Genomic DNA, 12,134 nt, shown 5'->3' on the forward strand with positions numbered 1-12,134 from the left:
CTTGCAAACATAACAGCCCTGGTGAGCACTAGGCAGTACTGCTGGTTCACTACGTGGCACAAGTTTTTCAGCCATTTAGGAGACTTGACTAGTTTTGTTTGTATTGAATCATTTCAACGGATTGCCCAAGAGCCAACAAGGGCCAACCTGTAGGGAAGAGGAGGAGTTGGACATCTCTTGAGGCATCTTCTAAGGGAGACTTCTAGTTGGTACGATGGAACGGCGACAAAGGAGGAAACATCTGGAAAATGAAGAGTCCCAGGAAACTGCCGAGCACGGAGGAGGTATGTGGGGGGCAACTTGTCTGGGGCACATGGGTTTCTGCCAAACTGAACCTTCTCTAGGAAGCGGGGGACTGAGAACGTGTCACCTGTGAAGCAGGGAGCGAGAGACCTGGTCTCACTGATGCTGCCGTATCCATCTGGAGGGTCCCTGTGGTGTGAGACGGCACAGAACGGCCAGATGCCCCCTGGGAGATGGGAGGTCAGCTCCGCTGGTCTGAGGACTCTCTCCTGGGGCAGCCGGGCCTGGAGCTTTGTCGCACTCACAGCAGGCTGCATCCTGCTTGCACAGACCTAGAGGTGCAGCTTTTCTCAGTCCCCGATTTCTCTCTTATGCTCTTGGATCTTTCCCTGGGGTCATGAGGTGGGGGATGTGAAGGATGCAAGGATGCTGAGAGAGACCCATGAATTGCTTGGCCTCTTTTACCAAAGTGGAAAGAGAAGCCCCATGAGTTGAAGGCCCTGTTGAAAAATATCTTGACAAGTGGAATGCACTTTGAAAGAAGATTGTTTGTCTAGGGATGGTGTCATATTGAAAGCAAGGAGGTTTTATTCCTTCAACAGGAAGAATTTCCCAAAGGAGATCAAGGGAAGGGAAGGGTTTTCCAGAGACTGAGACCGCGTGGGCGGGGGTGAGAAAGGGCCTCAGGGTCCTGGGGGGAGCTCTGAGAGCCACGGGCCACGTGGTGTCTGCGTGCATTAAATGTAGGCGAGTAGCTTGCCCTGGGAGAGGGGTGGTCACCCCAGAGCTCCAGCTAGAGGCCTCTGCCCCAGATTAGAGCCCAGTAGCTCCTACCAGGCCCAGGGCCCTGGAGACTGTAGGATGGGCCCTGGGAATGGAGGTCTAGACAGCAGGCAGATTTCCAGGCAGTGGCTGGGACAGGCTGGGGAAGGCAATGACTGCCCCTGACCATTCAGAATATTTTGCTCTATGTTCCTGTGTGGGTGTGGGTGTGCGTGTGTGTGTGTGTGTGTGTGTGTGTGGTAGTGCAGAGAAGTGCGGGATGAATGGGGGTAGAGTGCTTACCAGATATAAAGTCTGCGTGGTAAAGTTCTTGTCACCCTGCCTGGACCTGGCTGACACTCGGTGTACGTAAGAGTGTATACAGATTTCTTGTTAGGGGTGTTTTATGAGACAGTAACTCATACACCCATGTACACTCTGATACAGCAAAAATATCACACACCCCACATATAACTTCCTTAGTAAACCACACACAGCACATGGAGGTATATACACGGATCCCTCCTGTACTACGTTCTCATACAACCCATCTGTATCACAATCCTCTCCTCCAACACCAAACGCTGGAGATGAGATATGTATATAGACACACACACACTATATATAGGACACACACACACACACACACACACTATATATATATATGTATCTCCTCAACTCTTGCACAAACACAGCTAACTTCAGCCATCGCTAAATACCTCTGTAAGAATCAGTCACGTGTCATACCCACCACACTTGTAACACATTCTTGAGTAATGCCAGACCCGCTTTGTACAAACCACAGTAAACCACAGTCTCACTAACCCATGTCAGGGTTGCCAGAGAAAATATGGGCTATCCAGTTCAATTTGAATTCCAGATAAAGAACAAGTAATTTTTCAGTATCAGTATGTCCCACATATTGTATGGGCCATACTCACACTAAAACTAAGTCAGGCCAAATACTGCATGGGAATACTTACACTAAAAAATTATTCTGGGTTTATCTGAAACTGAAATTTAACTGGGTGCCTTGTATTCTTGTTCGCTAAGTCTGGCAAGCCTTATATACTTACCACCAGCTGATGTATTATATATTTATTGAAGTTTTGTTTAGTGTGTATCTTCCCCTATTAGAATGTGCAGCGTTACCAAAGACTACAACAATAGAAGAGTGCCGGATACACAGGAGTAGCTGCTTACTGAATCTTGGTGAATGAATGAATGAACACGCACCATAAATACAAGCCACACCATGTAATGAGGAAAAGTTACATGTCCCAGAATTCCTGACTTGTGAACAGAAACCATGCACACAAAGGCCACAGACACACATAGACACATCTGCACTGTGCTCCCCATGCCAACCCCACACTTACCACAGACTTAACTGATACACATCACTCACTCTTCCCACACACTCACAGTCACCACCGAGGCCTACATTACCAACTAGACAGTGAGAGAATAAGTATTGATTGGAATTAAATCCTGGAGGATCCACTGGGAACCACACTCTCAACTGTGTGTATTCACTGCACCTGACACGTGTCACACACTCAGTAAATATTTGTGGACAGAGGACTGATGAACCCACCCTGAGCCTTTCATTCCTCCCTCAGGAATCTCGAAGTCACAAGAGGATCCCCCTCGGCTTGGATCCACTGTGGTGGCCCAAGGCTGCAGCCCAGGGTCAGGGGAGGTCTCCTCTGCCTCTAAATACTTCTTCTGTACTTCTACTCCGCTCAAGCTCAGCTACGCTGGTAAGGGCGCGGGGCTCCTCAGGTGAGGGGGTGCTTGGCTGTGAGGCAGGAGGCACACAGATCCCAGGGAGGCTGAGAGGAAATCCAGGGTCATCAGAGGTGATGAGGGCTCTGTGGAAGAGCCTGGGCAGGATGGCTGAGCTGTTCCGAGGGAGTGGATGCCAGCTGAGTCTGGGGGGGCGGTGTGAATACTGGTAGTACCATGGTGGGGAAGTCAAGGAGCAGGGGCCGGAAAGGTCTGGGCTTGAGGTGGAGGGAAGAGGGACCAGATGAAGCATCTTCAGAGGAAAATGTAGGCATTGTCTTTGCCTTTGCCTTTGCTTCCAGAGAAGGACAGAGTTCTGCATCATACACCTCCAGCCTGAGAGCAGGACCATCCAGCTCAGGTCCACACAGCTCACACATACATCCGCCCTCCAGGCACAGCCCTTCTGAGAGCACACAGAAGCCCCAAGCACCACAGCCCCATTCCACAAGGAATGCACCACCGATATTCCCAAAATCACACTCCTTGTCATACACGCATCCAGCCGCATCCCTCACATACCACAGCCCTCACCACCATACTCCACACCCCTGTATACAGACACCGCTCCAGTATCCCCCCCACGCACATGAAAAGCCCACAGATGACACCAGATACACCGCTCCATCCTACGGCCAACAGACACCAAGCTCACGACATAGCTACGTCATGCAAATGTCCCTCTCTCGTCTACCACACCTGCTCCCTCAGCTTCCGGCACGGCCCATGCATGTTATTATGGTTTTAATTTCCTTTTTCAGCAATGCGGAGATTTCGAGACACTGCCTGGCTTACAGCACCCCTAGCCCAGGTTCAGGAAGAAGGGGAGACCGCTCCCCCATCACACTGTGTCTCCTCCTCGCCCTCTTCACCCTGTAAGAACGATCTGCACCCAGACAAAGAGGAAAGGGGCATGAAAATATACTACATGCAGGTACAAGTGAACAAGGGTGTCGCTGTCTCCTGGAAGACAAAGAAACCCTTGGAGTTGCCTGAAAAGCAGCTGACGATAGAAGAAGTGACCCTTCCTGAGGATGCGTGCACAGTAGGCACGTGCCCCTCTGATGTGTTCACCGAAAGCCTCCTGTCTGACAGTGAGCCCACTGGGGAGGAGAAAGAGTATGAGGAAAGGGCAGAGCCAGGCAGCCCATCAGGGTCACCTGCCGTCGAGGAGAGACCCAGGGCCAAGACACCGGACTGGATGGTGACCATGGAGACCGGCTTCAGGTGCATGGCCTGCTGCCGGGTCTTCCCCACCTTGGAGATCCTCCAGCAGCACGTGAAGGGCGGCGTCCTGGAGGGCTTCAGCTGCCGTGTCTTTCATCTCGCCATGGCCCAGCTGATGGGCAATGTGGAATCCGGGAGCACCTCTGAGGAGGAGGAGGAGGAGGAGGAGGAGGAGGAGGAGGAAGAGAAGCAAGAAGAAAAGGAGAATGAGGGAGAGCAGCCCACGGGGGAAGGCCCCAGCCCAAAGAGACCCCGCAGGCAGGCTCTTTTCTCTCCTTTGAGTTGCAAACAGCAACTGAGATTCATGGGACAGAAGATCCTGGAAGACGGTGTGGCCGTCCCTTGGAAGAGGTAAGGCTTGAGGCTGGCAGTCTTCTGAGCCTATGTCACGAGGGCCCAGAGGAGTCTAAGGGAAGGGGCCGCACACATGTGCTGGTTGACCTAATGGCTCTGCAGTTGCATCCGATGGGACACACCCAGCACTACCAAAGGCGTTGACCTCTGTTGACGTCAACAAGAAGGTGGAGCCTTTTCCTAGGCGCTTTCTCAGGGTCTGCACGATGGACCTCAACTCTTAGAGGACGTACTGCCAGCAGCTCCTTCTCGGCAGAGAGAGCCAGGAGTGGTCTCAAGAGAGGACAGGGGCCCTTGCAGGACCAGAACTTTGAGGTCTGAGAGCCTTGGGCCTGAGCCGAGATCTCACCCGGACCACTGGACCTAGCCTTCTGTGACAAAGGGGAATATGAAAGAGAGTCACGTGGAAATGAGGTCCCCCGAGATATGGAAATGTTCCAGAACCTCCGTTGCGTGGTCGTTGATCTGGAGCCAAGCTCCCTGTGGTGTGTGTGGCTCTGAGCTTTAAGGCAATGCTGGAGGGTAACCCTGACCAGCAGAGCTTGGAGTGCTGCTTGTCTCTTCCTGTTCTACCTCATTTGCTTTATCCCTTCCAGGGAGAAGAAAGGACCCTCGGGAGAGTAGCAGACAGAATGCCGTGGTCTGAAGGAGGATGAAGGGACCGGCCCTCAGTCTAACATCATATGACAATAGAAGCGTCCTAGGCAATAAAGGGCATTTTCCAAACCTTTCCTGGAGCTTTTATTTAATTACATTTTTCTATCTATGCATCTACCTGTCATCTACATCTGTATCTTTCAAGGTTTGTGAACAAGCTTTCACATAAGCACTAGAGACGTCCGCCAGCATTTTCCAGAAGAGGCCTGCAAATTGCTGGGGACTCCTCACAAATAGGGAATGGCCACAACCCCTGCCACACAGACTATGCGCGTGGCCCTCCTGACGTACTCCCACTCTCTCTCTGAATTTCCCAACGTCTGAGATGAGGGGGCTGGCTGGAGGCAATGATCACGTGCAGGCTGAATCTTCTGCAGATTCTGATTCTCTTCCTGGGCATATCGTCCTCAAGCACAGTCTCCATGTCCCTCGCCACACTGATCTCTCTCCTTCAGTCCTTCCCTCCCTCCCTCTCCTGCCTCCCAGTGCAGAGAATACTTTTTTGCATTTGAGACGACATTTAGTTTTTGTTCACAGAATTCTCACCTGTTCTACTGTGGCCTCCGTTGTGAACATTCCAAAGCTGAGAATTTTCTTTTTTTCTCCCTCATTTCTGCTGAGTCTTTACCTTCCTAATGCAGTGAACTCACAGTGCCTAGCTGACTGGATGGGGAAAAAGATCCAGGGAGCAAAGAGAAATAATAAAAGAATATATCAGTTAATGTTTCATAGTGTTCTCCAACTACATGTTTTTAAAATTTTGGAATAATATTAGGAATCTTCTCTTTGTAAAAAACTGAATTATTGGGCTTCCCTGGTGGAGCAGTGGTTAAGAATATGCCTGCGAATGCAGGGGACATGGGTTCGAGCCCTGGTCTGGGAAGATCCCACGTGCCACGGAGTAACTCAGCCCGCGCGCCACAACTACTGAGCCTGCGCTCTAGAGCCCGTGTGCCACATCTACCGAGCCCACGTGCCACAACTACGGAAGCCTGCGTGCCTAGAGCCCATGCTCCGCAACAAGAGAAGCCACTGCAATGAGAAGCCCGTGCACCACAGCCAAGAGTAGCCCCCGCTCACTGCAACTAGAGAACGCCCGCTAGCAGCAACAAAGACCCAATGCAGCCCAAAATAAATTAATTAATTTTAAAAAATTGAATTAGTTTCAAGGGTACAATGTATAAAAGTACAATAAAAGCCCCCCTTCATAACCCCCCAACCCCACTCTCAAGATGGAATAGATATGCTGTGATACAATTTAGAGTCGTAGTACTACTCCTCCTCCCACCACATCCGAAATCCTCTGAGCCCGGTGCAGCAGCTTCCTTTCACAATGCTAGGACCCGCCACAAGACAGATGATAATCCCTCTGGACATTTCAAGGAGCGGCACCAAGGCAACAGTACCTGGGAAATGCCACTGACAGCTCAGAATATCCAGGGCATTTCTAGAGCCTCGGCACTGCTCTCGCTCTGGGAATGAAGGTCCAAAAAGCACATCGGAGAATGTTCATAGTTGTAAACAAGCTCCACCTTTGAAACACAATCTACATAGAACCACATATACAAGCCTGCACAATGGATGAAGCCAAGGTCTCCTCCATGATTTCCCTTCTGACCACCTTATTGTCTCCTCAGCCATAAAAGGTGAACTTGAAACTCAGGACCTTGCCTTGTCACCAGAAACATCCAAGCTTGGATCAGTCTTTCTAAGACCAGATACTTGCTCTCTGAACTATTAGAGACTTGTCACATACACACAGGTAGAACAGGATTATTTCTATCTACCTGGGGACCTGGAGTCTTTCACATTGCTCCTGTTCAAACTCTCACAACAGCAAAACTTTACCTACAAAGGGTTCAAGCTATGACACTCCCAATTTCCACAAACCTCCTCAGCTCTTGTGAGTCACATGCAGCCAATTCCAGGAATTGGAGACATGGTTGTGAGGATGAAACTGACTTTGGGGCTCCCCTTGGATATGGTCTTCCAGACTTACCCAAAGGCCATTAAGAGGAAGGTTTACCCCACCTCAGGGAAACCCGAGGCAGTACTTGCAGTCAAGGGCTGGCCATGGCTTCTGAGCTACATCCAAAGAGCAGTTCATACTGTACCTGGGTCTGCTGGAGCCATTTCTGACTGTCCGAGAGCCAGCACGTACCGCTCCTCAACTGCCTCCATTGTGGCTCATCAGTAGGGCTGTCAGATTTAGTAACTAAAAGTACAGGATACCCAGTTAAACTTGAACTCCACATGAATAATAAGTCATCACTTTTAGTATAAGTAGATCCTATGAACTATTTGGGGCATACTTATCTTCCAAATATACTTGTTGTTTTTCTGACATTCATATTTAACTGAAGAGCCTATATTTTATCTGTCAACCCTACCCTTCAGAAATGATGGAGGCTCATAGAGATCCAGGAGATGCCTCAGCGCCTCCTCAGCTTTTATTTCTACGTCCTGGACAGCGAGCACGAACCTTCCACTCCCAGTCATTGGCTAGAATGGACGATATTCTCTGTTTTAGAGCTTTTTCTACTTGTCATTGTTATTATCTTCCTTATTTTATTTTATTTTATTTTATTTTTTTTTATTTTTTTTTTTTTTTTGCGGTACGCGGGCATCTCACTGCTGTGGCCTCTCCCGTTGCGGAGCACAGACTCCGGACGCGCAGGCCCAGCGGCCACGGCTCACGGGCCCAGCCTCTCCGCGGCACGTGGGATCCTCCCAGACCGGGGCACGAACCCGCGTCCTCTGCATCGGCAGGCGGACTCTCAACCACTGCGCCACCAGGGAAGCCCTATCTTCCTTATTTTAAAGAGATGTTTATTTTTTCCCAAACTTAATAGCTCATCCAAAAGTATTTCAAAGTTCATTCGACAAGGGAAAAACAACATGGTTCTGAAAAGTGAAGGAAACCGCCTGGTGTTTAGTAAAGAAGTAGTAGGGAGATTGAAAAAGCCAAACTTAATAAGCAAATCTCTCCAAGGGTATTTTCAGAGCTTCATACCCTCCCACACCCTGAAAATATTATTACATCAAGAATGTAGAACTGCTAACCAAATGTAAGGCTCCCATATGATTCTATCAAACTGAGGATGCTTCTTTACTAAGCAGTGAGCACACTTGCTGCCCCAGGGACCTTGGCAGTTGCAACGTAGGGCTCTTCCCTTTGGGATGGAAACAGCAAGTTTTCCTGTGGTCTACACGCTGGCCCCCAAAATACTACACTCCCAATACTTGTCAACTTTAAGTATTTTTCTACATATCTCCATTTTTCTGTTACTATTTGGACTACATCCTAGACTTGACATTACATAAATTGCATTCAAGAAGCTATTTTTCAAAGTTGGTAGGAAACCTTAAATCTATAGCTTGCAGTCCCTGGCTTACTTTCATCCAGGTGCATAAGGGTTTTCAAAAGTAGTCAGGTTAGTTACCCCATATCACAGCCCCACGCTTGTGTCACAGATATAAAAATGGAACATGATATTTAAGGTTTTAGTTGCCAAATCATCAAGCCTCCCAGACAGAGGCAATAGAGCAAAATGATTACAGAGGCATGGATTTTGATTTGCTCCAGTGTCTTGGGCAAGTCACTTGGCCTCTGTATTTATTTGTACTTACCTGCACTTATCTGTCACTTGGGGGTCATAATTGTACCTGGTCCATGGGTACGTTGTACAAATGATCTGTAAAGTAGTTACAAGAAACCGACACAGAGTAAGCACTCCACAGACGTTGGCTATTAGCTATTGGAACTATTCCTCCGTGAAACAGATGACTTTACCAGTGGATGACTTGGTGGGAGACAGTGAATCACAGAATCACAGCATGTTGAAAGTGACCTAGTTCACACTCTTATGTGAAAAAAAGAAAAGTGTGCATGGGTAGAAAATGTCTGAAACTTTACCTAACAAATAGTTCATCATGTTAGCATTGAGGATTAGAATAAATCAGGAAAGGAGGAAAGAAAAACTTGAGTGTATTTCAATTTCTCTATCATTTGTGTTTCTACACTGAGACTCTGAATACACTGGAAGTGCAATCTATTTTAATGTGGCGGGATAAAGGTTTTCAAGTTTTCCTGATCCATCCGTATTATTATCTCAGAATTGCTGGCAGTTCTTGCCATCTTTGGATCTACACCCATCTGAGTGAGTGGGCCATTCTGGACGGAGGAGATAATAGAGCAGAAGTGAAGTGAGAGGAAAGGAGAGACAAGATTTTCTCTTTTCTCTTCAAAGAGGAAAGGTCTTTGGAATGGGAACAACTCACAACCAAACTTTGGGGAAAGGATGTGATGGAAAAAGAGATAAACATCCTACCCCTGTGATGAGAAGGATTCCCTGGGCTGGATGGAGGGAGGTCACAGGTGGCTGGACAAGGAAACAAACTAGGGAGAAACACACACAAGTGCAGAGCAAACACCCTGAGGCCACTCAGCCTGACTCCATGCAAACATGTGTCCAGCAACCAGCCCTTCACCTGTGGCTCCCCAGCAAGACAGGTACCTCGGGGGTGCCAACTCATTCTGAGTCCATTATGCCTGGCCATTCATAAACCGCTGTCTAACGTGTGAGGAATAAACTCTCAATGTGTATGAGGAAATTGGGGAAGGAGATTGAAAGGTTACTTAAACGGAAAACAAAGAAGTTCGGGAAGGCAGGATGGTAGAGAGACAAGAAAAAGACCTTAAAAGATAGAAAGGATTTGCCAAAGAAGAGAAAGAAAAAGAAATGATTCCGAATGGGTTAACCTGCAGCTAGGAAGTTAAGGAAGATTATTGATGGGTGAAGACTATGGAATAAAGTGAATAAAATGTATCAGAAGTTGCTGAGACTATGGTAAGCAGCATGATTATCAAATTATGAATTGGCTGCACTGGCATTCTAGGGGGGCACTAGGAAGGGGAAGCAGATGTTCATGAGATGACAGTAGCAGGTGGAAAGTTGTTTCAGGGGAAGATCAGTCTTGCAGAGGGTGTATCAGAGGAGGGCAAGTGTGAGCAAGCAAGGAAATACTAAGTGTATACGGTTCCTTCACTGAGTGCACCCAGCCCTGTGGTCAGCCTTGAGAACAAGCAGGACTTCAGGTACTGGAGCTACATTTCAGTCGTCAAGACTTGAGAAGACACCCTTAACTCAGGTCTTCTCTTCAAACTCCATCTTTCCTTCTTGACCTTCATTTGGCCTCTACCCTTACCCTCAGGCTGTGGACTGAGGCCACAGAGCAAGATGGGTCACTAGTGTCCTCCATGCCCTGGCGACTGTGGTTCACATCAGTGGAGTACCAAAGGCAATAACCAAGTAACAGACACAAGAGTGTATGAAGAAGAAGAGATTCTGGTAAGGCTTTCTGTGACAGTGTGGGCCAAGTCGGCTCTATATGGCTGGTATCACGTGAATTATGAGCAGCCTTAGGGGAGAAGTTCTCAGAAGGCAGAGCCTGGCTCTCTAGAGGCTCTGCGTGCTCACAGCCCACTCCAAGACCTCAGTTACAGCTTCGGCCCCCAATCTCTCTCCCTCTGCCTGCTCACAGTTTTTTGTTTTTTTTTTTTTTCTTTTTGCGGTATGCGGGCCTCTCACTGCTGTGGCCTCTCCCGTTGCGGAGCACAGGCTCCGGATGCGCAGGCCCAGCGGCCATGGCTCACGGGCCCAGCCGCTCCGCGGCATATGGGATCCTCCCAGACCGGGGCACGAACCCGTATCCCCTGCATCGGCAGGCGGACTCTCAACCATTGCGCCACCAGGGAGGCCCTACTCACAGTTTTTGAAGTCTTCTTTCCTCCACATTTCTCTTGAGAGGTGGAGGAGGAAGATGAGCTTCAGGCCAGCTCAGACTCCCCTGGGATCCCAGCAGGATGCCTATCATTAACCTCCCACCTTCTAGGAAGCTCCTAAGATCTTCACATTTGGGGCAGTTTTCATTTCAGCTGTGCTTCAAATTGCTGGCTGGAGACGGCCTGTTGGAAGGTGGCTAAAAGCAAGTAGCAATCCTTCGGGCAGCCTGGCCCTTCTCGACTGTCAGACATCTTCAGGGATATTCTAGGAAATGTTGTTTGTTCTAGAGAAGGGAGGGAAACAATCCAATTGTCCAATAATGCTTGAATGGAAAATAAATGATGCTATATGTATGTGATGAAATAATATCAAGCAGTCAAAAATCAAAGACCTAGGGCTTCCCTGGTGGCGCAGTGGTTGAGAGTCCGCCTGCCGATGCAGGGGACACGGGTTCGTGCCCCGGTCCGGGAGGATCCCACATGCCGCGGAGCGGCTGGGCCCGTGAGCCATGGCCGCTGAGCCTGCGCGTCCGGAGCCTGTGCTCCGCAACGGGGAGAGGCCACAACAGTGAGAGGCCCGCGTACCGCAAAAAAAAAAAAAAAAAAAAAAAAAAAAAAAAAAAATCAAAGACCTAGATCTATATGCATTCACGTGGATAAGTCTTGAAAACATAATATTGATTGAAAGAAAATAAGATAAAGAACGTTAGATTGTGATAACAGGTATGTAAGTATTTAAATATTTAAATCAATTCAACATATTGCTTCTATATATATAGATGCAAGAAAATAAACTTTATCCAAAGAACACATTATTTACATTTAATATGCTCATTTATCTAGGAGACCCAAAAGAACCCACAGATAAACTAGCAGGAACTAATAAGACGGTTCAACAAGGCACACACATACAAGATCAATACATTTTAAAAATCAGTCAGGCTCCTCTACACTGGCGATAACAAATTAGAAACTGTAAAAGAAAATAAGAAAAAAAGAAGATCTAAACATAGTCACAAGAGCCATATAAATTATTTAGAGCTAAGCATACGTAGAAGGCAATATAACTAACAAACTGAGTACGAACAGTTAAACTCCGCCCAACCCAAGGTTAGGAAAAGACTGTTGTTACTTTATGAGAACAGACCCTCTTCTTAAGGAGCAGATCAGTAAGTGAGAGTGAATCAAAGAAACACAGCATTTGAAAAGTCAGCTAGTCCAAGCCTCTTGATCGCACATACAGAAGCTGAAGCCCAGATAGGTTGAGTTACTTGGTAAAGGGCCCAAAGTCCTGACTCAAGGACTAGCATTTTTCACT

At 48.1% G+C, this 12,134-nt stretch overlaps 1 protein-coding gene across 1 annotated transcript; it reads left to right on the forward strand.

Annotated features, from left to right (window-relative positions):
• Positions 1-214: 214 nt before the first annotated feature.
• Positions 215-4,246, forward strand: LOC132501457 (protein FAM170A-like; the record flags this gene model as incomplete). The annotated part of the gene is made up of 3 exons (XM_060117025.1): positions 215-284; positions 2,628-2,768; positions 3,555-4,246. Coding segments are annotated over exons 1-3 (903 nt in total), but the record flags the coding sequence as incomplete, so codon positions are not given.
• Positions 4,247-12,134: the final 7,888 nt, after the last annotated feature.

This window comes from Mesoplodon densirostris, chromosome 14, assembly GCF_025265405.1.
Source record: "Mesoplodon densirostris isolate mMesDen1 chromosome 14, mMesDen1 primary haplotype, whole genome shotgun sequence".
NCBI lineage: Eukaryota > Metazoa > Chordata > Mammalia > Artiodactyla > Ziphiidae > Mesoplodon > Mesoplodon densirostris.